The sequence below is a fragment of the Salmo salar genome, chromosome ssa17, assembly GCF_905237065.1.
Source record: "Salmo salar chromosome ssa17, Ssal_v3.1, whole genome shotgun sequence".
In the NCBI taxonomy this organism is placed as follows: domain Eukaryota; kingdom Metazoa; phylum Chordata; class Actinopteri; order Salmoniformes; family Salmonidae; genus Salmo; species Salmo salar.
The window spans coordinates 48,735,939-48,763,668 of record NC_059458.1 but is presented as its reverse complement, the minus strand read 5'-3'; the positions used below and the strand labels follow the sequence as shown (position 1 = coordinate 48,763,668).

The 27,730-nt window shown below is 42.4% G+C and overlaps 1 protein-coding gene across 2 annotated transcripts; it reads right to left on the bottom strand.

The window, feature by feature from the left end:
- Positions 1–26,847, bottom strand: brd1a (bromodomain containing 1a). Of its 2 annotated transcripts, none has more exons than XM_014152790.2 (15): positions 26,686–26,847; positions 25,902–26,516; positions 23,994–24,559; positions 21,948–22,771; positions 21,046–21,211; positions 20,601–20,732; positions 20,282–20,410; positions 19,110–19,422; positions 18,538–18,828; positions 10,935–11,486; positions 10,529–10,667; positions 10,027–10,157; positions 8,895–9,004; positions 1,443–1,597; positions 1–1,204 (listed from the first exon to the last, which is right to left on the bottom strand). In XM_014152790.2, the coding sequence occupies exons 3-15, from the start codon at positions 24,540–24,542 to the stop codon at positions 1,021–1,023; spliced, it is 3,675 nt and encodes a 1,224-aa protein (XP_014008265.1). In that variant the 5' UTR covers positions 24,543–24,559; positions 25,902–26,516; positions 26,686–26,847; the 3' UTR covers positions 1–1,020. The 2 variants fall into 2 exon arrangements, with proteins under 2 accessions (XP_014008265.1, XP_014008263.1); XM_014152788.2 differs by having other exon boundaries at positions 4–1,204; positions 10,027–10,160; positions 26,686–26,846.
- Positions 26,848–27,730: the final 883 nt, after the last annotated feature.

The following is a 27,730-nucleotide window of genomic DNA, read 5'->3' as shown; positions in this document are numbered from 1 at the left end:
GCAAACATTTCTAAAAACCTGTTTTTGCCTTGTCATTATGGGGTATTGTGTGTAGATGAGGTGGAAAAAACAATTTAATACATTTTAGAATAAGGCTGTAACCTCACAAAATGTGTAAAAAGTCAAGGGGTCTGAATACTTTCCGAAGGCACTCAATCATATAAATATGTACGAACAAAATATACTAAAACTATCGTAAAAAAAAAATATTACAAAAGGACTAATGCCAAAGGGAAGCTTATATTTAGAAACTTCAATAACTTAAAGAAAATACAAAACTGTAAAAGGAAAAAAAAAAGAAAAAAAACATTTTACACTGGTAAGGATTTTTACACAGCACTTGGAAATACCACACCATAGTGCTTACATAATTCACCAAAAAGTATAAATACTAGTAAGAAAAGCCATTGTACAGTACCAATTTCTTTCAATCTACACAATAAGTTAGTGTGTCAGACAAATATTGCAGTTATTTACAGTTAACTTTAAAAGATGGTAGGTAGTTTTGGGTGGAAATAAATGGCATAAGGTGAGATGAGTGAGGTGAGGAAGAAGCAGCCCATCTTGGCAGTGGCATGGTCATAGGGCATAGAGGAGGATCATGGCAGCAGTCTTGCAGCACAGTTATGGGGTCATGTTCCTTATGGAACACAACATGAAACATATCAAAACTGTTTTGAAAGAAAACGGAAATGAGCATTCTTTTTGGGCAAGTCCATTAAACCCACCCTGTTTCAATTAGTTTTCAATTAGAACACGACCTTGGAGAAAGGTAGATAGGAGGGGAACTCGGGCACATTCATTAAAGCAGCAGCCGTCAGACCAGCGGGCGGGGGCTGACGAGGAAGGAGGCACCGTATCAAGCCAGGGGGTAGCCAGGCACCTGGTAAACACAGTCAGCATAGAACTCTGGAAAGACTGACATAGGAGAAGGAAAGAGTATGCCAGACTCAGGTACAGGACAAGGCCATGAGCAGTAATTCAGGGGGTTGGGTGTGTGTAATGGAGAGTAAGTGTGTGTTAGTCCACATCGCTCATGTCGCTGACAGGTTCATCCTGAACGATGCTAAGATGGTTCATGGCACGTTTGAAGGCCGTCTGAACAGCCTTACGGATGCTGGACGTTCTGCCCTCCATCATCTTGATCTTGTCGATGGTCTTGTCAATCCCCAGAGGGACCATCTTAGACTTAGGAAGCCATTGCCTGAGAAGAGTGAAGAATGAAATCAAAATCACAGTTACATTTTTGCAGATTTGTATCAGAAGAAATGTAAAACTTCTAATACAAATTTGAGTTCTCTGTTGATTGTGTATTCACAGCATGTATTGAAATAACACTTTTAATATTGCAAATGTGGATTGTAAAATGGTGTATCCATGCATGTTACTATAAAAAAAAAAAAAAAAACTCATAGCATTTAATATTGGAGAAGAAATCTCACCAGCTGCGTTTGTTGTCAAAGAAAAGGACGAGGAAGAGTTTTTCTTCGTTCTTGTACTGCATCCGTTCTCCAACCCTGAGGACGTCGAGGGGGGGCATGGGGATAGACACCCCATTGTGCTGGCATCCCACCCGGGGCATGTGGGGGTCGACGATCTAACGTGGTGGAAGAGGTGTACCAGGGTTACTAGGGAGTGGTGTCTGGAGTGTTATGACACAGTATACTTGCATACGCTCAGACATGCATTGCACACACATGCGCAAACACACACGCTCAAAAACATAGCTGGTGCTTGTGATGACTAGGTGCAGCCACTTAGTCTTCTCAAACTAAGGTAAAAATCAGACCTGTTTATTTGACAATGGCGCCATCTAGAGGACTTGAAAGATATGGACCTAGGTTTTACTCTACCATGAAAGGCAAAACAACATTGTAGGGTGTGTGGGTATGTTACCTTTCAAACATCTAGAGTGTGTGAACATCCCTCACTCACGATTTGCGCAGGGACTAAAATTAACACCCACCAAATGCGGGTAGATTTTGGCATTAGCGGGTCTGAATTTCTAATTCACAGGCCACATTGGTCAAAAAGTTAAGTATTGGCACATGCGCAAGTAGTGATTTATAGCATTGGACATCTACATTGCTTTGTTCACAAACTAGGTTGTTTTTTCAATGTTTGAGTTTGCTTCCACTGCAAGCGAAGAAGACAGTCAGCCTCAACTAGTCAGATTCTCACAGGCACACAAGAATCGATTCCTCGACTCCTTGCCCATCGACTCCCGTTGCAGACTCATTTAGGAGAGGAATCGACACCACGACTCCTAAGACTCAGTATATTTTCAAGGGATGAAAGTAGTTGCCGTAGACTACTTCCGAGAACAAACTCTGGCATCTATCACAGCAAAGAAAGAGCGCGCTAACGAGGGAGGGAAAGAGAGGGGATGGGCACAGTCAGGCATAGGTAGACATGTCGGCCACCAGGCATAGTCAGAACCATGCATCGGTAATCAAAAGATGTACAGGCCATCAGTGGCGACCCGTAATTCAGGACACGTTTTGTGCCAGTTTTGCATGTTATTCTGGAATTTATATCAGTTTGCAAACAATGAAAAAAAAAAGTAATATATATATATATATATATATATATATATATATATATATATATATATATATATAGTAATATATAAATAAAAACACACGTCGACTCTTTTTTGCTTTCTTGAGTAATGCAGCTCCAAACTGAAGGCGTTTCAGCCTAGCTCAGTGCTTTCTGTGGTATCGGGGCAGTCAGCGGAAAATACTGAGCGTAGGGGTTGGTAATGTTCTCGTTGTGCCGTGATTGGCTCAGTGTTCTGTCACTCATGGGGACACTACGTCACCGCAACATCTATGGGGAGAGCTCGAAAATTCAAGCCCCTGGGGTGCTGCCATAGAGCTACATTAGAAGTGCCCATCCAAGAAGGTTCAAGGTCATAGGCCACAGATAAAATTACATCAAATATCTACAGTAGCTTTGATTGGACTGATATCAAAATCTTACCTAGCAGTCATCATCATGAATCACGTCGACAAACTACTGGCAAATCCTTTTCAATCCTTGTCATATAAAGAAAAATTATAGATAAAACGTACCAGTGCTCATCGGCCATAAACATTACACAACAATTTGGAAATCGCAAATTCAAATCAGTGGCTAACTGCAAGCATTTCAAAGCAATAACTAGCCTGCTATTCAGTGGAACAGATGTGTGGTCCAAGTCTGGGTTTAAGGGTCTCTTTCCAAGCTTAAAAAGGATAAACATTCAACATTGGCCATGCTGTCAATCCAGCATGACTTCTACCATAAATCCAGAGAATGCCAGACTTTGATGACAAGATTTGCCCACAAGGACCACCGCACCACCTTCCTGTTCAAGTGAGCACAGCACAAGGTGAGTCCAAAAATGTATTGTATGCTGCTGCATAAATAATGTAATATGCCAGTGAGATATGTATATTGTAGCTAAGAAAGTAATACTAAGTGTATGTTGTGTAGTAAGCTGTTAGTAGCCCATGTTCCTCACCCTCATAATTTAGCCTACTGTTACTTGGTGGTGCACATGTAGCCTATAGCCTGTTTTAGCGAAATGTCATCAAATATTGTAAGAGCTTTCATGCCCCCTTTATTTATCCTACGGTTCTGACTTGGTGCACAGGGAGAATTCTGTCGTTGTACATTTCAAAAGTGCTGAACAAATAGTTATATTGGCTACGTCTGTCCTACCTCGCTCATTAAATTGCCTCTTATCTGCACGTCATCCCCTTATGCCCTTTGTACATCTCAAACCACATTTGTTCAAGCAAGTAAACTATATCAGCTCAGTTATTAAAAAAAACAAAAATTCAGGCAGTAAATGAGGTTGAATGAACAGTTTCACTGCAGACAAGGATCGTCTGATACACCTGGCTAACAAGTGGTAAGGTGTTGGGAGTCAGCTATTGGGACAGCTTAATGTAGGCCCTAACAGTATGTGGGCACCGTTTGTCACCCTTATAGTCCAATTAATGTATAGTTTAGTGTTGTAGCTTTGCTGGCATGCATCTAAAACATTTTTGGAAGTTTGCCCCACCAACATTTACATGCTAAAAATTGCCACTGATCGCAATGCTGTCTTTTGCAATTTCTTGGCTTGCAATGTCTCGCGCAAATTCACCAGTAGGAGTAGACTGAGCTAAACAGACCGAGGACCAAACACACACACTTGCATTTTTCATAGTGAAGAGAAAGACCAGGCGAGCCAGCGAGAGGATCGAGGCAGGCAGACAACCGTGCGCACAGGCTACATTTTGGTAATCTGTATCTCGCAATGTCTTGTCTTGCAATGTCATAAATTCACCAAAAAGTACATTAACCTGTTGGGGATAGGGGGCAGTATTTACACGGCCGGATAAAAAACGTACCCGATTTAATCTGGTTACTACTCCTGCCCAGAAACTAGAATATGCATATAATTATTGGCTTTGGATAGAAAACACCCTAAAGTTTCTAAAACTGTTTGAATGGTGTCTGTGAGTATAACAGAACTCATATGGCAGGCAAAAACCTGAGAAGATTCTGAACAGGAAGTGGCCTGTCTGACAAGTTGTTGTTCATCTTGGCTCTTTTTTATTGAAGACTGAGGATCTTATCTGTAACGTGACACTTCCTACGGCTCCCATAGGCTCTCAGAGCCCGGGAAAAAGCTGAATGATAGAGGCAGCCCCAGGCTGAAACACATTATCGCGTTTGGATAGTGGCTGGTCAGAGTACTCTGAGACAGGCTCGTGCACGAGATGTTTATTACTCTCTTTGTACGTATACACGCTTTCCCGGTCGGAATATTATCGCTTTTTTATGAGAAAAATGGCATAAAAATTGATTTTAAAACAGCGGTTGACATGCTTCGAAGTACGGTAATGGAATATTTAGAATTTTTTTGTCACGAAATGCGCCATGCTCGTCACCCTTATTTACCCTTTCGGATAGTGTCTTGAACGCATGAACAAAACGCCGCTATTCGGATATAACGATGGATTATTTGGGACCAAACCAACATTTGTTATTGAAGTAGAAGTCCTGGGAGTGCATTCTGACGAAGAACAGCAAAGGTAATAACATTTTTCTTATAGTAAATCTGACTTTGGTTAGTGCTAAACTTGCTGGGTGTCTAAATAGCTAGCCCTGTGATGCCGGGCTATCTACTTAGAATATTGCAAAATGTGCTTTCACCGAAAAGCTATTTTAAAAATCGGACATATCGAGTGCATAGAGGAGTTCCGTATCTATAATTCTTAAAATAATTGTTATGTTTTTTGTGAACGTTTATCGTGAGTAATTTAGTAAATTCACCGGCAGTGTTCGGTCGGAATACTAGTCACATGCTAATGTAAAAAGCTGGTTTTTGATATAAATATGAACTTGATTGAACAAAACATGAATGTATTGTATAACATAATGTCCTAGGCGTGTCATCTGATGAAGATCATCAAAGGTTAGTGCTGCATTTAGCTGTGGTTTGGGTTTATGTGAGATTATATGCTAGCTTGAAAAATGGGTGTCTGATTATTTCTGGCTGGGTACTCTGCTGACATAATCTAATGTTTTGCTTTCGTTGTAAAGCCTTTTTGAAATCGGACAGTGTGGTTAGATTAACGAGAGTCTTGTCTTTAAAATGGTGTAAAATAGTCATATGTTTGAAAAATTGAAGTTTTTGCATTTGAGGTATTTGAATATCGCGCCACGGGATTACACTGGCTGTTGAGTAGGTGGGACGCAAGCGTCCCACCTAGCCCATAGAGGTTAAAGCACATATTAGGCTATCGATGGCTAAGCTATTCTTCATAGTACTGGTGAATTGAAGTTAAACATCGCCAAATGCATCAGTTTAATTAGGCCTAAATGTGCAATAAAAGTTATTGTGCCTATAGCTTATTTAATTAAATCCTGGCTGGCTCTTGATGTCCAAAGTCAGGGCTCTCCAACCCTGTTCCTGGAGAGTTTCGCGCCAACCCCAGTTGTAACTAAGCTGATTCAGCTTATCAACCAGATAATTATTGAATCAGATGCGATAGATTAGGGTTGGAGTGAACACCTATAGGACAGTACCTCGCCAGGACTGTCCTTGGCAATAGATCGCAAAGCAGGGCATCCCCACTAAACTTGTTGGAAATGGCAAGTTCACTTTCTCATCCATAAAATGCATCTCCATTGCAAATACGGTTCAGCAGCTTAAATCATGAGGATGGGGGGCATTGTTATTAGGAAGGACACTTACCATTGATCGCTAAAATATTGATTATGATCGCACTTAATACATTTAAATATTATGAGGACACCTACAGTGCCTTCAGAAAGTATTCATACACATTGACTTATTCCACATTGTGTTACAGCCTGAATTCAAAATGGATTCTCACCCATCAACACTCCATAATGATAGTGAAAACACATTTTTAGAAATGTATTGCAAATGAAATACATCAATCTCATTAACATAAGTATTCACACCCCTTAGTCAATACTTTGTAGAAGCACCTTTGACAGCGATTACAGCGCAGTCTTTGTTGGTAAGTCTCGAAAGAATTTACCACACCTGGATTGTACAACATTTCACCATTATTATTTAATATATTAAAATTATTTAAGCTCTGTCAAATTGATTGTTGATCATTGCTAGACAACCATTTTTCAGGTCTTTCCATAGATTTTCAAGTAGATTTAAGTCAAAACTGTAACTCGGCCAATCCGGAACATTCATTGTCTTCTTGATAAGCAGCTCCTGTTTAGATTTGGCCTTGTGTTTTAGGTTATTGTCCTGCTGAAAGGTGACTTCATCTCCCAGTGTCTGGTGCAAAGCAGACTGAACCAGTTTTTTCTCTAGGATTTTACCTGTGCTTAGCTACATTTCATTTATTTTTATCCTGAAAAACTCCAGTCCTTAATGATTACAAGCATAACATGATGCAGTCACCACTATGCTTGAAAATATGGAGTGGTACTCAGTAATGTGCTGTATTGAATTTGGCCCAAACATAACACTTTGTATTCAAGTGTTGTGTTTAATAAAGTAAATTTCTTTGCCACATTTTTTGCAGTATTACTTTACTGCCTTGTTGCAAACAGGACGCATGTTTAGTAATATTTTTATTCTGTACAGGCTTCCTTCTTTTCACTGTGAATTAAATCAATATTGTGGAGTACCTACAATGTTGATTCATCGTCCGTTTTGTCCTATCACAGCCACTGTTTTAAAAACTCACCATTGGCCTCATGTTGAAATCGCTGAGGGTTTCCTTTCTCTTCGGCAAATGAGTTAGGAAGGATGCTTGTATCTTAGTGCTTGGTGAAATTATTCAGTACACTTTGGATAGTGTGTCAATACACCCAGTCACTACAAAGGGATATTCAATGTCAGCTTTTTTTGTTTTTTTTGTACCCACCTACCAGTAAGTGCCCTTCTTAGCAAGGCATTGGAAAACCTCCCTGGTCTTTGTGGTTGAATGTGTGTTTAGAATTCACTGCACAACCTTACAGATAATTGTAGGTTTGGGGTACAGAGATTAACATGATTTTTTTAATGAATACCTAACACTCCATACAACTTGTGACTTGTTCATCTTTTTTTTTTTTTTACTCCTGAACCTATTTAGGCTTGCCATAACAAAAGGGGTTGAATACTTATTGACTAAAGACATTTCAGCTTTTCATCCATAGAAAAATATAATAATAATACATAATTCCACTTGGACATTATGGGGTATTGTGTGTAGGCCAGTGACCAACAAATCTCAATTTAACCCATTTTAAATTCAGGCTGTAACAACAAAATGTGGAAAAGGTCAAATGGTGTGAATACTTTCTGAAGGCACTGTATACATTTGGCAGCCAAGCATGAGTTCAGTGTAGCCCATTGTAGTCTAGACGTCACGATGAAATATCTTCATGCCTAGAATAAAAACCTCCCGGCTTCCGTCATGAGTCAATTAAATCTGAAAAAAAAATAACTACAGGGGGCAGTTTGGAATAATCTGTGTAAATCACCTTCTGGAATAATGCACATGCTTGGCTAAAAATTACATAACCAACGACTCTGGTAATACCCGTCCGAATAGCGCTATAACATGGCAAAGAATGGCCTTATCAGCGTAGGATGAGCAGCATCATCACATGGGATCCGTCAAGGCTGCGCACAGCAGATCACTGAAATATTCTAGTTCATACACATCACCTTCCATATTCAAACAAAATAGGACTTTTAATGAACAAATGGGCAGCATCATGTTCATGTCAGTCCTCTAGAACCCAAATGTAGTCTTCCTAGTAGGACGCTGCAATAATGAGGTGGTGTGTACGTCTGTTTCAGTTCCTTTTGGGAGTCTAACAGTTCGTGCATATATTATGACGACATTTTTGTTCATTTTGGACTTCGGCAAGGGTTTTTTCGGCTGTTCGGGCACACAAACATTTTTCATGAGGCAAGCCGAATTCGGTAGCCGAAGTGTAGTTTTTCAAGCGACGGTCTTTTAAGGAAGTATGCGAGCACATTCGTTCGGTTCGCCTAGCATGCTGATGACTTACGGCACGTGACGACTTGAGTGGCTCCATTACCACGGTAAGCTTAAAGGGGCAGCTGAACATTTGTCTCATCTGTGATATTTTGTTTAAAAGACTCAGGTCACAAAATATTAAAGTGAGCAATATACCACATTACTTCTTATTAGTAATACATTCCTTGATTTAGAAACATTACTAAGCATGCTCATCCATTTAGATGTGTTCTATGCTATAATTAAAGCAAAAATATATATTTTGACTGCTAAAAAAGTCTGAGTGGCTGGTAGACAAAAAAGTTAGTTGTAGGCCCTGGTAGCAAGCACAAAAAGTGAGAATGAGATAAGTCAAGTGTCATACATATGCTCACTGTCACTCACCAAGGCAGGATAGGAAGGGTATCCGCTACATTTTGCCCAAACAAGCTTTAAAGGTTCCAGAACAACTGTTGCAGCACTAGCAGGCATCCAAATATTGCTGTTGCCAACTTCTATGGATGCAGGAATAACAACAATCAAGTTAGGAGGGGTTCACTGTAAATAGAGCAAAACACTTCCAGAGCCATGCTAATAGTGACAGCATAAACACACAGGATAAATACATCACAGCTCACTGAAAAACATGATATTACAAAAATAATACAATTTGTGGACTGTAAATCATGAATATAATTGCTTTAAGTTATGTTTATATAGCCTGCATCGTAGCATACTAATGAGGAAAACTCTGGGCTCTGGTTACATCCTATAGCTAGAGCCAAGAGTTTTGGGGCACATTTTGAGGTACTGTGCTTTTACCGGTATTTCCAGCATTGTCCACTAGTGTTGCTGGAGGTAGGAAATCCTAGGCAATGTTCTGTAATTGACATAAGCTGTCTCCAATCAATAAATCAATTTCTGTGTGTGTGTGTGTGTGTGTGTGTGTGGCAGGAGGGATTGCTTAAGCCAGGGGAGGAGTAGCTCTGCGAATCTTAAAATTACACAAATCCTATTATTTTGCAGAGAATACTATTTGTAGAGCAGTGATTCTACACCTCACTTTGCTCAAGATGATCCTCTCCAACAGACTTGGAAGTTGTAGCTAAAAAAAAAATAAAAAAAAAAAAAAAAATTGGTCAATTAGGGGCAGTAAAAGGGGAGAGTCAATTAAACAAACCATGGAAGTATATTGTTGAAAATTTGGAGTGTAGCCCAGACCGGGACTCGAACCTGGATCCAGCGACTGTCAATGGCTTCGCATGGCTTAGGCGATCCCCCCCCACCAAACACACACGCACAACAAGACATTGATTGATGGAGACAGTTTTCTAGGATGATCTACCTGCAGCAACCCTAGTGGATCATGCTGGAAATACCAGTAAAGGAACAGTACCTCAAAAGCTATCCCAAAACTCCTGGCCCTATAGCAATACCTCTACTCCACTGACTCCCAGCCAGACCTCATCTGACAATACACACTACCCTCCGCAGTCTCCACTTTACTGTATGATGAACATCAAGACAGAAAACTTACCGGCGGCAATCCTAGCAGCTCTGGCAAAGTTCCCGGTTTCTATGCAGGCAATGAGGTCGTTCTTATCATCCACAGTGTTTCTTCGGACCAGGGCCGGTTTGCCTTTACCACATGTTGGAAGACTGAGAGTGCTGCTGAAATCAGGAAAAGACATCCACACTGTATGTGAGTGAGACTGTCATATACATGAAACACTAGAGAGAAATTACCAGACTACATAGTTGAACTACCAAGTACCACCAACCATGTTCAGCAGTGAAAAGTGCAGCAGCTAGAGATGCCTAGCCTGTTGCTTTGAGATGTTTTTTTTTTTGTTAACCTTTACCTACGCAGGTCAGAACAAATTCTTATTTACAATGACGGCCTACGTTTGATTGAGCCTGCCTGCGTTTCCACAGTTGGGACTATTCTAGTGGTTCCATTGAGCCAAGCGGGCTCAATCAAGTTCAGTTTAAATTCTATTTGAACGCAGGTCTGTTGTGAGGTATATGCATGTACCTACCTGGTGCTGCCCAGCAGACTACCACTAGATGAGATGCTGGACTCAGAGGCACACCGTCTCCTAGTTTCTAGAGGCCTGCTGGCACCTAGCTCTTTCTTTTCATCAATTACCTCCTCCATCGCAAAACCATTAGACAGGCCTGAGGCGAGTAACACAGAGCAGTACAGTAGTCAGTGTACTATACATAAACCAACTATAGCATAGACCTACAACATTATGAGTAGGGGTGCTGATCTTAGATCAGTTTAACATTTTAGATAACTATAATTAATAAGATTACATAGACAAGGGGAACCTAATCTCTTAATTCACAAGTCTGAAGATCATTTTCTACTTCATGCTCTATTTAAGAGTCCCATTAAGATAAATACTTCATTTTCTGACAAGTGAGAAGAACCCTATTTACCTGTGTTAATGTGTTTGACAGGGGACTCTTCCTCCCCTTCTCCACCCCCCTCGCTATACACTCCACGGGGACTGTGGCTCCGCTTCCTAGTCCTTGGGTGGAGGAGGGTCTCCAGCCTGGGGATCATCACCGACAGGAAGGTCTTGGTGCCCAGCTGAGGGCACCCTGTCTGGGCCTCGCCGCCTCCTCTCCCACCCTGGTTCTTCCCAGAGCTAGTGGTCTTGGACTTCCTGAAGAGCACGGCAGTGCGGCGGTTGACAGTCGTTCCCGAGGGTTGGGCCAGGGTGGAGGTGGCCACCACACTCATGTCCCCCTTTGAAAGAAGCAGGGGATTCTGGGATTCGGAGTGGCCATTGAGAAGGGTCTTGGTAGTGGTGGAGGAAGCATTGTTGGGTTTCTCCCGGTCAAATTTGACTTGTCCATGGGTCTTGCTGTCCGGGGTGTGGTTGGGGTGGATGGGTTTGAGGGTAGGGGGTTCTGAGTTACTCTCGAAGTGCAGGAGAGGAGTTAGGGAGTCAGAGGGTTCCAATTTGGGAGGTAATGATTTGTCCCCTGTTGAAGAAGAGAGTTAGAAAATACATAGAAAGCATAACATTATATAGATCACAACGTAATATAAAAGAGGGAATTGTACATTAATTAAAACACCAGAACCATTCCTAAAGCACATCATCCTCAGGGTGAAGACGTATCCCTTATTACAAGAATTCAATACAAATGATCTTGCCTTCTATAATGCATAGCTAAATAACAAATGAGACAGCAAAATATACTGCTCAAAAAAATAAAGGGAACACTTAAACACAATGTAACTCCAAGTCAATCACACTTCTGTGAAATCAAACTTTCCACTTAGGAAGCAACACTGACAATAAATTTCACATGCTGTTGTGCAAATGGAATAGACAACAGGTGGAAATTATAGGCAATTAGCAAGACACCCCCAATAAAGGAGTAGTTCTGCAGGTGGAGACCACAGACCACTTCTCAGTTCCTATGCTTCCTGGCTGATGTTTTGGTCACTTTTGAATGCTGGCGGTGCTTTCACTCTAGTGGTAGCATGAGACGGAGTCTACAACCCACACAAGTGGCTCAGGTAGTGCAGCTCATCCAGGATGGCACATCAATGTGAGCTGTGGCAAGAAGGTTTGCTGTGTCTGTCAGCGTAGTGTCCAGAGCATGGAGGCGCTACCAGGAGACAGGCCAGTACATCAGGAGACGTGGAGGAGGCCATAGGAGGGCAACAACCCAGCAGCAGGACTGCTACCTCCGCCTTTGTGCAAGGAGGAGCAGGAGGAGCACTGCCAGAGCCCTGCAAAATGACCTCCAGCAGGCCACAAATGTGCATGTGTCTGCTCAAACGGTCAGAAACAGACTCCATGAGGGTGGTATGAGGGCCCTATGAGGGCCCGACGTCCACAGGTGGGGGTTGTGCTTACAGCCCAACACCGTGCAGGACGTTTGGCATTTGCCAGAGAACACCAAGATGGGCAAATTCGCCACTGGCGCCCTGTGCTTTTCACAGATGAAAGCAGGTTCACACTGAGCACATGTGACAGATGTGACAGAGTCTGGAGACGCCGTGGAGAACGTTCTGCTGCCTGCAACATCCTCCAGCATGACCGGTTTGGCGGTGGGTCAGTCATGGTGTGGGGTGGCATTTCTTTGGGGGGGCCGCACAGCCCTCCATGTGCTCGCCAGAGGTAGCCTGACTGCCATTAGGTACCGAGATGAGATCCTCAGACCTCTTCTGAGACCATATGCTGGTGCGGTTGGCCCTGGGTTCCTCCTAATGCAAGACAATGCTAGACCTCATGTGGCTGGAGTGTGTCAGCAGTTCCTGCAAGAGGAAGGCATTGATGCTATGGACTGGCCCGCCCGTTCCCCAGACCTGAATCCAATTGAGCACATCATGTCTCGCTCCATCCACCAACGCCACGTTGCGCCACAGACTGTCCAGGAGTTGGCGGATGCTTTAGTCCAGGTCTGGGAGGAGATCCCTCAGGAGACCATCCGCCACCTCATCAGGAGCATGCCCAGGCGTTGTAGGTCATACAGGCACGTGGAGGCCACACACTACTGAGCCTCATTTTGACTTGTTTTAAGGACATTACATCAAAGTTGGATCAGCCTGTAGTGTGGTTTTCCACTTTAATTTTGAGTGTGACTCCAAATCCAGACCTCCGTGGGTTGATAAATTGGATTTCCATTGATTATTTGTGTGATTTTGTTGTCAGCACATTCAACTATGTAAAGAAAAAAGTATTTAATAAGATTATTTCATTCAGATCTAGGATGTGTTATTTTAGTGTTCCCTTTATTTTTTTGAGCAGTGTATATTTAAAATCACATCACGCAAAGTATTCTGCTTTCTAGAAGGCAATCTAATAGTTACTGAGTTAGTGTAAGTTTACTGTGAATCAATTCAGGCTCCTAGCATATCAACTCCACTGTACCATGACCATGTTAAAGAGAAAGCCATGCTACCAAGCAGATACAGTGGCAAGAAAAAGTATGTGAAACCTTTGTAATTACCTGGATTTCTGCATAAATTGGTCATCAAATTTGATCTGATCTTCATCCAAGTCACAACAATAGACAAACCGTGTGCTTAAACTAATAACACACAAATTATTGTATTTTTCCTATATTAAATACATAATTTAAACATTCACAGTGTAGGTTGTGAAAAGTATGTGAACCCCTAGGCTAATGACTTCTCAAAAAGCTAATTGGCATGAGGAGTCCGCTAACCTGGAGTCCAATCAATGAGACGAGATTGGAGATGTTGGTTAGAGCTGCCTTGCCCTATAAAAAACACTCACAAAATTTTGGTTTGCTATTCACAAGAAGCATTACCTGATGTGAACCATGCCTTGAACAAAAGAGATCTCAGAAGACCTAAGATTAAGAATTGTTGACTTGCATAAAGCTGGAAAGGGTTACAAAAGTATCTCTTAAAGCCTTGATGTTCATCAGTCCACGGTAAGACAAATTGTCTATAAATGGAGAAAGTTCACCACTGTTGCTACTCTTCCTAGGAGTGGCCGTCCTGCAAAGATGACAGCGCAGAATGCTCAATGAGGTTAAGAAGAATCCTATAGTGTCAGTTAAAGACTTACAGAAATCTCTGGAACATGCTAACATCTCTGTTGACGAGTCTACGATACATAAAACAGTAAACAATAATGGTGTTCATGGGAGGACACCACGGAAGAAGCCAGTGCTGTCCAAAAAAAACATTGCTGCACATCTGAAGTTAGCAAAGGTGCACCTGGCTGTTCCACAGTGCTACTGGCCAAATATTCTTAGTTGTTTGGAAAGCACACACACACACACACACACACACACACACACACACAACACTATGTGTGGAGAAAAAAAAGGCACAGCACACCAACATCAAAACTTCATCCCAACTGTTAAATATGTTGGAGGGAGCATTGTGGTTTGTGGCTGCTTTGCTGCCTCATAGCAAGCTGTCCGGGCCCTCTTCGCCGGAAAAATAAATTGCCAAGTTGATCAAGACATTTTGCAGGAGAATGTTAGACCATCTGCCAATTGAAGCTCAACAGAAGTTGGGTGATGCAACAGGACAACAACCCAAAACAGAAGTAAATCAACAACAGAATGGCTTCAGGAGAAAATACAAGTCCTGAAATCAACCCGATTGAGATGCTGTGGCATGACCTCGGCATGACACCAGACATCCCAAGAATATTGCTGAAGTGAAACCGTTTTGTAAAGAGGAATGGTCCAAAATTCCTCCTGACCGTTGTGCAGGTCTGATCCGCAACTACAGAAAACGTTTGGTTGACATTATTGCTGACAAAGGACAATCAACCAATTATTAAATCCAAAGGGTCACATACTTTTTCCACCCTGCACTGTGAATGTTTACGCAGTGTGTTCAATAAAGACATGAAAATGTAATTGTTTGTGTGTTATTAGTTTAAGCAGACTGTGTTTGTCCATTGTTGTGACCCAGATGAAGATCAGATCAAATTTTATGATCAATTTATGCAGAAATCCAGTTATTTCTAAAAGGGTTCACATACTTTTTCTTGCCACTGTATAACTACAATAGTATCCCACTTCAGCAGGCACACTCATCAACCAGGCAAAGGGATGTCCTGAGGCAAGGGATATAAATCGAACCCAGCATGACTACGTGGTAGCAGGTTAGCATGACTAAGCACACTACATGGTATGATGGATTAACTAACTAGGGGTTAGAGGTTATAGTTAATTCCTGATCTAGCTTTTGTTTATATCTAGTTTCCGCCAATAAAACAAAGGACTGAGAAGCACATGACATCCTGAGACCAGGTCACTGGGGAGATCTGAGTGCTTGGCCAAAGTCAGGTTCTCCCTCTCCCATCCTGAAACTGAAATCCTCATACATGCATTAATTTCCTCCAGTCTTTACTGCAACTCACTACTCTCCGGCATCAACTCAAGCTCCCTCCATAAGCTCCAAATGGTTCAAAACTCAGCAGCCTGACTTCTCACCCACACAAAGCCCTGGCAGCGTCACCCATGTCCTCCGTGAACTCCACTGTCTCTCAACGAATGAATTACAAGATCCTCCTTCTGACCTACGAACCCCTTCACCACCCTGCCCCCTAGAGGTCGACCGATTAATCGGAATGGCCGATTAATTAGGGCCGATTTCAAGTTTTCATAACAGTCGGTATTTTTGGACACCGATTTTTTTTATATATTTAACTAGGCAAGTCAGTTAAGAACACATTCTTATTTTCAATGACGGCCTAGGAATGGTGGGTTAACTGCCTTGTTCAGGGGCAGAACGACAGATTTTTACCTTGTCAGCTCGGGGATTCGTTTTTGCAACCTCCCGGTTACTAGTCCAACGCTCTAACCACCTGCCTTACATTGCACTCCACGAAGAGCCTGCGTGGCAGGCTGACTACCTGTTACGCGAGGGCAGCAAGAAGCCAAGGGAAGTTGCTAGCTAGCATTAAACTTATCTTATAAAAAAAAATCTTAACATAATCACTAGTTAACTACACATGGTTGATGATATTACTAGTTTATCTAGTGTGTCCTGCGTTGGATATAATCGATGCGGTGCCTGTTAATTTCTCATTGAATCACAGCCCATTTCCACAAACGGTGATGATTTAACAAGCGCATTTGCGAGAAAAAAAAGCACTGTTGTTGCACCAATGTACCTAACCATAATCATCAATGCCTTCCATTAAAATCAATACACAAGTATATATTTTTAAACCTGTATATTTAGTTAATATTGCCTGCTAACATGAATTTCTTATAACAATTGTGTCACTTCTCTTGCTTTCCATGCAAGCAGTCAGGGTATATGCAGCAGTTGGGGCCACCTGGCTCATTGCGAACTGTGTGAAGTCCATTCATTCCTAACAAAGGCCGTAATTAATTTGCCAGAATTGTACTTAATTATGACATAACATTGAAGGTTGTACAATGTAACAGCAATATTTAGACTTAGGGATGCCATCCGTTAAATAAAATACGGAACGGTTCCGTATTTCACTGAAAGAATAAACGTTTTTTTTTTTTAAATGATTGGTAATTAAAATGGTCGAATCCGGAAACAAAGGCTCGTATTTCTGTGTGTTATTATGTTATAATTAAGTCTATGATTTGATAGAGCAGTCTGACTGAGCGATGGTAGGCACCAGCAGGCTCGTAAGCATTCATTCAAACAGCAGTTCCGTGCGTTTGCCAGCAGCTCTTCACAATGCCTCAAGCATTGTGCCGTTTATGACTTCAAGCCTATCAACCCCCGAGATTAGGCTGGTGTAACCGATGTGAAATGGCTAGCTAGTTAGCGGGGTGCGCGCTAATAGCGTTTTAAACTTCACTCGCTCTGAGACTTGTAGTAGTTGTTCCCCTTGCTCTGCATGGGTAATGCTGCTTCGAGGGTGGCTGTTGTCGATGTGTTCCTGGTTCGAGCCCAGGTAGGAGCGAGGAGAGGGACGGAAGCTATACTGTTACACTGGCAATACTAAAGTGCCTATAAGAACATCAAATAGTCAAAGGTATATGAAATACATATCGTATAGAGAGAAATAGTCCTATAATAACTACAACCTAAAACTTCTTACCTGGGAATATTGAAGACTCATGTTAAAAGGAACCACCAGCTTTCATATGTTCTCATGTTCTGAGCAAGGAACTTAAATGTTAGCTGTTTTACATGGCACATATTGCACTTTTACTTTCTTCTCCAACACTTTGTTTTTGCATTATTTAAACCAAATTGAACATGTTTCATTATTTATTTGAGGCTAAATTGATTTTATTGATTTATTTTAACTTAATATAATACGTGTTCATTCAGTATTGTTGTAATTGTCGTTATTACAACAACAAAAAAATAAAAACGGCTGATTAATCAGTATCGGCTTTTTTTGGCCCTCCAATAATCGGTATTGGCGTGGAAAAATCATAATCGGTCGACCTCTCCTGCCCCCCCTTACCTCTCAGACCTTCTCCACTACCAAACTACACACGCAATCCAATCCACCACAGCAGGCCACCTTGCCATTCCAGTTCAAAACTCCAGCTTCCAAGATAACGCCTTCTCTCCTAAAGGCACACCCCCCCCCCCCCTCCTTTATGGGCAAATATTATATAATAAACCATTTTGTCAAAGTAAACTTGAAGTCACGCCTCCCCATATGCTACGTCGTACTACCACCATGACATGGAAAAGCATAGGTAGATGTTGGATGTTGATGAGCTTGATGCAAAATTCCAACAAATAGAGGGTTTTATTTGAATGCTGGTGACATGATGATCGATGCATGCGCCAAAACCAGATAGCGCAAGTTTGCTATATAATCGCAACAGTTTGTGACAAAACCATCAGTAGATTTTTTAAATGCGATGGAAACACATTAAACTTTAGATTTTTATTCAGTAGATGAAATGTGCAGATTTTCTTTATACATATATTAGAATATTTGCATGACAATCTGTCACAAATTGGATGGAAACCTAGCTACTGTCTGACTTGGTCATCCTGAAGAGAGCGCTACCCTGCCGGAAGCCATTGATATCACAACAGAGGCTCCAAGTAATCTAGAACAGTGCTGCCAGGGTCCTGACCAGGACCAAGAAGTCAGACCAAATCACACCGATCCTGGCCCAAGTTCACTGGCTACCGGACAACTCCAGGATCAACTTCAAAATCCTCATTATTATATTTAAAGCCTTGAATGGATTAACCCCCACCTACATCAGCGACCTCATCTCTGTCAGCGAGACACCTCGGATTCTCCGCTTAAGCCACTCCCTACTACTTAAAAACCCCAAGAAACATCTCAGAACTATGGGGGCCTTCTGCTCCCTTGCCCCTCTATGGAATGCTCTCCCTGACCTTCTGAGAGCCTCTTCATCACTTAGAACTTTAAAAACGGGCCTTAAAATGTGTTGTACATTTTAATTGTATATATTGTAAAATAAAAAAATCCTCAGTAGAGCTTTGACATAACTATGTAATGAAAAGCGCTATACAAATGAAATGTATTATTACAATAATAACAACATATTGGGTATCCCAATGCAGATAAAGTAACAGCTTGGAAAGACCTACCCTCATTATCAGGACTCATTCCATTGTTCTTCACGCCCTCTGCCTCCCCAGCTTTACTCCTTTCTGGATGGGAGGGAGAAGAGTGTGAATGGGAGTGGTGGGACGCCCTCCTCAGGCCGAAGCTCAACTCGCTGCGCACGTCGTTGATGGTTTTCTTGAGCAGCTTGAGGCGTTTGGAGCGTGACGGGCTGGACTTCATGGAGAATGTCAGGTCCAGTTTCTCCAGCAGCTCTTTCAGCTGCTCCTCCAGAGGCATGTGCTGCCGGTTGGCTGGGAGCAATAACTGGTCCACTGGGAAAGGACACCAAGATAACACTGTCATTGGGAGACATTTGCTTGATGTTAACTTAAACAATGTGTAGCCTAGGTAAGTAGAATTATATTGAGGATCCAGATTAAGCAAACTGCTAGACAAAAATTCTCAAAAGAGCATCTCAATTGAAAGTGCTTCTTAGACCAGGAATATGCTTTATTAATTTGGATCTTTGCAAACACTGCCGTCTGTTCCAGTATTCTATATTGACTGATTTATCCATTATATATATCTACAAACTTCATCTTGCTAGGCCTACCGTCCTCCCAGGAAAACGGTGGAGGCGCTTCAATCTTGGGCGGTTCGGGCAGGTGCATCCCGCTGTCCTTCTCGAAGCCGATTCGTTCCACATCCCTCCGCGTCTTCCTGATCAAAGCCCCACCCTGGTCTCGGAGACGGGCGGCCGCCCGGTGGAAGAAGGTATCCTTACAGTTGTACTTCATGCAGTTGAAGATGATGAGATTGAAGTCAGACTCAAAATCATCCAGGTTGCTGTAGGCCTGGTTGTCAATGTGTTTCCTCATAGTGGAGAAATCCATGGGGTTCTTGATGTGGTCAAGGTAGTCAGGCACCTACAGGTTTAATGATAGACAGAGATACAAAAACATCTGAAAGTCAGCACCTACAGGGCATTGAGATGTAAATGTAAAATCCAGTCTGATATTTTTTGGGGAAAACTTTTTGAAGATTTTAAAATCAGCCCAAATGAGATGGGCCAGATGCTATGCTAGGAGGAGAATTAAGAATTGAGATATAAATCTACTATAGTAAACAAAATAAAATCATTAAAGTTTAAAAAAATTATAATTACTACATTCTCAACTCTAGTCTGGCTGACACCAGACTCCTGACTTCAAAGAATGTTTGATTTTTTATTTTACCTTTATTTAACTAGGCAAGTCAGTTAAGAAGAAATTCTTATTTTCAATGACGGCCTAGGAACAGTGGGTTCAGGGGTGGGAACGACAGATTTGTACCTTGTCAGCTCGGGGATTAGAACTTGCAACCTTTCGGTTACTAGTCCAACACTCTAACCACTAGGCTACCCTGCCGCTCCAGGCTACCCTGCCGATGTTAGGGTTAATGAAGTTGATAATGATGGGGGCTGTGTTTTTACTGCTTGATTCACTGTGTCTGCACCCACATGTGCAGCCCCAGAGCACTGCCCCCTTACATTGTAACTATTGGATTTATAAATCCAAACAACAAGAGGTTTAAACTCACCGGGGGGGGACGTTTGAGAGAACCAATAAAAGTTTGATCAATTTCTGGCCGAATATTACATTATCAAACGGACTCCACCAGTGGCTCTCCCTCGCTGTGTATCACGCGAGTCTCGTCAGCAAGAATACCTCAACTCTCCAACATCTCAGGCTGTATGTAGATGTTATAGTAAGAGCTGCTCTCCTAACCATGGTAAGTAAGCCTTACCTCTTTGATGTCGACAGGATGGGCAAAGATCAAGGACTGGTCTCTCTCCTGTAGCTGTTCCAGCACAGACCTGAGCAGGATACTGAAGGGAGTCAGCTGGACCTCCAACAGGCTCTGCTGCAGCTTCATCTGAGGACACACAGGGGACCGTTAGCATCATGATGTACTGTAAATGCCTGCTGAACCACGGAGGGGGAGAAAGAGGGGGGAGGACCTGCAGCTCCAATTTATACTATACTACTAATTGTCTTATAGTTGGCTTGTTAGCTATATTTATGTATTGTTGGCTTGCAGGGACAGCTACAGTTATTTAACCTACCTCTTCTCTCTTGAGTTTCTCCCTCTTGCGTATGAGCTCCAGCAATAGCCTGGCTCTCTCCAGGTCATGTCTTAGACGATGCCACTCCTTGAGCTGCTCCTTCAGAGCCCGGCTCTCCTCCTCACTCTCCTTCTGTGGTGGGAATCACACAAATCAGGACTTCTAAAACATTGCAGACATGTACAGTTAAAAAACTATATCACCAACATTAGGGTTAGAAAACAGTGGAATTGTAATCATGCAAGGAGAGCAGTGGAGCTCTCATTTATACAAACAATCATATGCCTCTGGGCAGTTTTGGCCTGTTCTCTTTGACACTGCTATGGTAATAAGGAGAGGGGTATCTTATAATGATAGGAGTGTGAGAGGGAATTGAGTGTACCAGCCAGGGGATGAGAATTGTGTCAGAAACAGGGGGACAAGAGTGCTTGACCGTCTAACTGACCGGTTGTGCAGCATGGGTCTTCTGGTGGGACTGTTGGCTAGACTGTAGTCGTCTGATGAGGGGTACTCCGTTCCTCGCCTGTCTCTTTAGAGTCCAGTAGTTTAGAGCCAGCTCCACAAACACCTTCTTTTTCTGCATAGACACCCGGTTGAGGATGGTGTTTAACCTGGGAACAGATGGAGAAGATATTAATGATTTTAAAAAATGTTGCTTATTGAAGTAATGTCCAGGTCTGAAATTGAATAACGTTTTTTCACTTTAAGTCCTGACCTGGGGTGTAGGGTTTGAGCATAGCGAGGGGCAGTTCCTCTTGTTGTTCCATAGCTAAGCACTATGGTCTTTTAGTGGATGCGAGCTTCAACTGGAAGCCAGTGAAGTGTGCAGAGGAGCGAGGTGACATGAGTGAACTTGGGAAGGTTGAAAACTAGGCAAGCTGCTGCATTCTGGATAAGTTGCAGGGGTTTAATGGCACAAGCGGGGAGCTCAGCCAACAGCGAGTTTGCCCCGTCTGATTCTCAATTTTTGCATATTTTTTACACTGAATTATCAGATCTTCAACCAAAACCTAATATTAATATCAACAGCAAGCATTTGGTTGCAGTCATTGCAGCTAAAGGTGGCACAACCAGTTGAGTGGAAGAGGGCAATACATTTTTCAAACAGGGACATTGGGTATTGCATAATTTTGTTAATTAAATAAATGAAATAATTATCAACATTGTTATTTCATATTAGGTTTTGGTTGAAAATCTAATAGCATTCAGTGTAAAAAATATGACCGAGAATTTGAATGGGGCAAAAACATGTCACGGCACTGTATTGTGTATTGTCACATTTACTGATACGTCTGATCATCTGCAAATTATGAAAATCATGCTTAGATGAATGGTGAGTGAATCTACCTTTGGGGAGGAAAGCTAGGCACAGCCACGGGTGGGACCTCTTCCTCTGGCTCCACCTTCTTGCTCTTCCTCTTCCTGCCTTTCGTCAGTGCATTGGCGCACCTCATCTTCTCCCCTTTCAGAGGGGAACACAATCCATTTTTGGGTTTGGCGTCCTCGTAGATGGTGAGGGGTCTTTTGACCAAGCTATTGGGGGTGTGAGCTCCACAGTAAGCAGTCTTCTTCACCGAAAACGTTGGTTCGCCGGTCTCTGTAAACTCCTTGATTGGTTCCATCTTCATAAAGAGTCCTGCTTTCTGAGCACAGCTGACGTGGAAGGCGGTGTAGCAGTTAGCCTTGTGACACTGGATACAGGCCCCCACCCCCTTCTCCTTACAGAGGTAGCAGGTGAGCTTCCAGCGGGCGGACGGTATGTTGCTGACTCCGTCGATGGGCTCGATGAAGACTGTGTTGGAAAACCCTACCTCCGGCACCCACAGGGCGCACACCACATGACCCCAGCGGTCATCGTCAGTCTTTTTCACTGCTCCACCTTTGTTAGGACACAGTATGCAGCCTGCAGGCTGGGTGGGCGACTGGAGGCAGTGCCGGCATAGCCACTGTCCCTCTGGGATGTAAGGGACACCGTAACACTCTTGGTGCACTGCCAAGTTGCACATGTCACAGAAGAGGATGACGTTGCTGTCCTGGCCATCTCCGTCCATGCAGATGCAGCAGACAGCATCCTCGTCTATGGTCAGCTTGTCCTGGCCCTTGCTCACCTTCTCCATCTGTGTCTCTTTCTCAAAGCGGTCCACCAGGAACTCAAACACGTTGTGGGACACCTGGTGGGTGGAGGGAGAACAGTAAGCATTTGCACATGTATTGTAGTATTAATTCTACATTGTTGACTATTGTTGTGTTGTATTCTTTTCTTAGCCTGTGATCCATTTGTTTTTCTTTCTTTTGGGGGAGGGGGGGAGCTAGCCTGAGTGTCAGTGTTTCTGCTCTCTTGTCTAGTTGGCAAAAGAGTAGAAACAGACTGAAATCAAATCCAAGTTTATTAGTTGCATACACAGTTTAGCAGATGTTACAGTGGCTGCAGCGAAACACTTGTTACTAGCTCCTAACAATGCAGTACAATGTCAAAGTTCACAAATAATCAAAAAATGTATGAATAAATAAAATTAAAAAAACAAGAAACACCAGAATTAGTCCAATTAACCCTAATACCACTAACAGTAATCCAAATGCAATCTATGCGTATATACACCAGATAGCGTTCTTAATATATGTACAGCGGTAGCTATACACTGAATGTACAAAACATCAGGAACATCTTTTCTAATATTGAGTTGCACCCCCTTTTTCCCTCAGAACAGCCTCAATTCATAGGGGAATGGACTCCATAGGGTGAAGAAAGCATTCCACAGGGATGCTGGCCTATGTTGACTCCAATACTTCCCAATGTTGTGTTAAGTTGGCTGGATGTCCTTTGGGTGGTGGCCTATTGGTGATACACACAGGAAACTGTTGATCGTGAAAAATCCAGCAGCGTTGCAGTTCTTGTCACACAAACCAGTGCGCCTGTCACCTACTACCATAACCAGTTCAAAAGCACTTAAATATTTTGTCTTGCCCATTCACCCTCAATGGCACACATACACAATCCATGTCTCAAGGCTTAAAAAAATCCTTCCTTAACCTGTCTCCTCCCCTTCATCTACACTGATTGAAGTGGATTTAACAGGTGACATCAATAAGGGATCATAGCTTTCACCTGGTCAGCCTCATGGAAAGAGCAGGTGTTCCTAATGTTTTGTGCACCGAGTATCAGAGCGAGCAAGAATCCAGTATAAAAATAAATATGCAGTGTATAAAGAGTAACTAAAATGCAATGTACAGCACTAGAAATATTATAATATGCTGTTGAGAATACAGTATTTAAATACACAGTACAAAACCCCATGGAAAAAATGATTGACTGGCACCCAGGCTACAGGGGAGCAGCCTCACCATGAAGTTTCGTATTTATGTAAAGGCGTAATTTAAAAAGAGAAGGCCTACCTGACTGACGCCCTCACTCCTCCTCTTATCATTAACTACTTCCAGCCAGGCGTAGTCCTCCTCATCCATATCATACTCCACCTCCTCATCCAACTCCTCTGACGTCTTCTCCACATACTTATAGTACACTGGGGGCCTCCTGGGGACCGCTGGTAGGTTATACTCCACAGTCCGGATCTTGGCCTCTGGAAGTGTCTGTACTGGTGCTGCTGTAGCTCCATGTGTTGTGTGGTTCTGTGCGACCGCAGCTGCACTTCTCTTCTCCTGGTTGTTTTTTAACCGGACGGAGCGCATTAGCGTCTGCTGAGGCTTCTCCATGTTCTCCTTGTTGCTGGTGCACTCCATAATCTCCTGAGCCGTAGGGTCATCATCCGAGATCACGTCCAGCTTGTCGTAGATGCTGATCCGGTGCATCCGGCCATCAATCTCCATGTCCACCATGCGCTGGGCCTGGGCATAGGTCAGAGTCTGTTTGTTGGGGGATGGCTGGATGGGGGAGGGCGGCCGCTGGGGCTCGGGGACCCTGTGGTACCGAGCCTTCTTCCTCATCCTCGACACCTGAACAGCTGCAAGAAGAAGAGAAGCAGGTACATAGGAGTCTATATCACAACACAATAAAGTAAACAAGCATGGGGATGACAACAGAAGCAGACATAGATTACCATCACAATACATTAAGTCATTAAGTTAAACATTTTTTTTATAATAATAATTACAAATAGTTTCTTTTTGACTGGTTTTACCTCCTAAGGGTGTGGTAACGGAGACAAACACCAGGACAATGTAAACAAGCATCAATTGGTTAAGGTATTTGAATAGATAGCTGGAAGCTGGCCTATCTGTTGATCGACAATGTGTGATATAAGTTTGAGGATTTAAATTTCCATAGCATTGTTGAATTTTAATTAGTTTACATTAGAAACTATAATGTATATTCGTGAGTGGAAATGGGGACTGGGTGAGTAGAGCATCTGCTGAGACATATGAATAATAAAGTGTCTCACTAAAAAGCATGAGGGACAAGGGGATAGTAGTTATTTGAGGGAAAAGGCATGGCTTGTGTTCAAAAGAAACTCAGGTTTCCCATGACAGCAAAAGTATGAGATAACTGCTAATGTTATCACCACTGCTGCAGTGCAGGCAGTTGATGACAAGATAAGAGTTCAATTAAAAGTTTGAACAACAAACAAGAAATGTATGGGTTTGTATGGAGAATGTGGTCCGTTTTGGAGTGGATGATGGATGTATAAATACTGTCTGGTTATTCTTAAGAATCATTCAAGATTTGAGACTGCAAGAGTCCGCAGTAAATCACACAGGGCCTAAACATTACAACACAAGATAGACACAGGAAATGTTTTGGGTTGCAGAGACAATCTAAAATGTCTAATCAAAAACGTTTGCTGTGCCAGAGAGGACAAATTGTTCACACAGCCTGCGTAAAGCAAGGGGAGTGTTAATTTTTGCCTTTTAAAATTGTGCTAACTTTGTTGCGCCTAGGAGTGGCAGGCAACTGAGCCAAGCCCCCCACCCACTAAACTATAAAACTGCACCATGATAAATTGCACCATTTAATTTACCGCGTTCCGAGGATGTCATGGTTCTTTCTAGAAAACGAGCAACTGGTTGAAGAAACAGAACAGCGATAACAACGAATAGCGCAAAAAAAGATGAAGCCAGTGTGGGCTAGTAGCTAACAATAACATTACTGTAGCTACTAATGCTAGTTACGGTTAGCTAACAACCTAACGTTAGCAAATGGCGTCAAACAAAACAGGGCAACGGAGCCCTTTAAACGTGTATTGCGCTTCCTACAACACATGCAGAATTAATCAGTTACTGACCAACTATGCTCTTCATAATCCATGATAAAATGCATCGGAAAAAATAACCCAAAAAAACACATACCTTAGAACTAGAAACAGCTTTGCTGGTTGAAGATAGTAGCTTGTCAACAGCCTTTGAAAGCAATGGCGATGTGGCCTGCTCAGTGGCTGTAATTCCGTACACAATGTTCTTATCCAGCGGAAGATGCTTAGGCTTTTTCAGTAATAAAGGAGAAGAATGCAGTTGGGAGCCCTCTGCGTCTTGTTAAATACTAGATTGGGTTCTATCATGCGCATAAAAGCATTTGCTCAAGGATCTGAATTGGCTTCTTCCCTATAGCCTGGAACCGTTTTGAGGCTGCAACTGCAAGCTCGAGCTCTCCCCCCACAACAATGCAGTGCACGAGCGTTGTCCCACCCGCTACGCACGACGCAACTACGTACACTATAGGTCATGTTGTAGTGTAGGTACACAGATTATTCACACAGATAGAACAATGAGCTCGATATTTCATCGGATGTGTAAATCTGACGCATCCGGTTGGAGTTTAACACTCACTACCAAATATGGTGATGAGAGGAAGCCCAGTGGCCGGCAGTGGAAGAAGATGGAGCGAGATGGATTTTGGCCGACATTCTGCAAATTTGCTCATCGATGAAACATTTGATCTCCATACAGTTGTATGTTTCCAAGAATCTGTAACAAACAGAGTAGACTTTAGCCTTTGCCAAATGTACAAAGAATTGCATTGTTTATGCGTGCAAGTGCGAATTGAGTAATTGCACACGTGCACTTCACAGACTAGGCGTTCCCTAATGGAAATATTCAAATAAATGCTAGAACAAGCCAATAGGATTTCACTAACTTGTGCTTGGCTCTGCCGAACTCCTTGCTTGTTCTGCCCACTATGAGTAATTTGCTCCCATTGGCAACGACAGGCTCTGGTGTGTTTTTGGTTAGTTATAAAAAATCTTTGTTATCCAAACCAGAAAAGAAGGTCCTCACCAGCTACCACGTTCTCAAAGTCAAACATTGGTCCCGTGTGGCTCAGTTGGTAGAGCATGGTGTTTGCAACACCAGGGTTGTGGGTTCGATTCCCATGGGGGACCACTACGGAAAAAATAATAAATACATTTAAAAAAATGTATGAAATGTATGCATTCACTACTGTAAGTCGCTCTGGACAAGAGCGTCTGCTAAATGACTAAAATGTCAGAAGGCCCGCCTAATCGACCAATCAAATGGAGTGTGATCGGTCATCTGATTGGTCGATAAGGCGGGCCTTCTGACTTTGTGGCTCTGGTAATTAGTGACGAGCAGAAAGCTCAGCGAAACACTTGGCCCCCTCATTTTTTCTGATCGGGGCCACTCTGGTCTATTTATTGCCCCCGCACCGCGGAGGGGGTGTCCCTAATCGAGATTGTATTTAAAAAATATTGAGATATGCCTGACTGGGTCTCTCTACTTTACACTCGAAGTCGCAACTCAAAAATCTATTCAATATTTGCAGTGTGTGCTGCCTAAAGTGCTTGCCCTTCTGATTTAAAAAATAAAGCTAATGATCCTCTGTGGCTAAATCATGCTTTATGGTGTAATAGCCTATTTTTATGATTTAATTTATTTCTCTATAGACAGGAGTAAGCTAATAAGACTAGGCCTGTATAATTTTGGCAATTTAATATAATTTACTTCAGGGAAGGCTTGTGCATTTTAATGTGGCAGAAACAACCAGTCATGATGTTTTCATCTAATTGTCAAACAATCACTTAACTAAGGTGTTTACGAACATTTGGTCACTGTGTACAGCCCCACCTGTTTTGAGCCCCACATTTAAAAAAATAATTACAAATAAAAAAAATCTATATACACAATACGTTCAAAAGTTTGGGGTCACTTAGAAATCTCCCTGT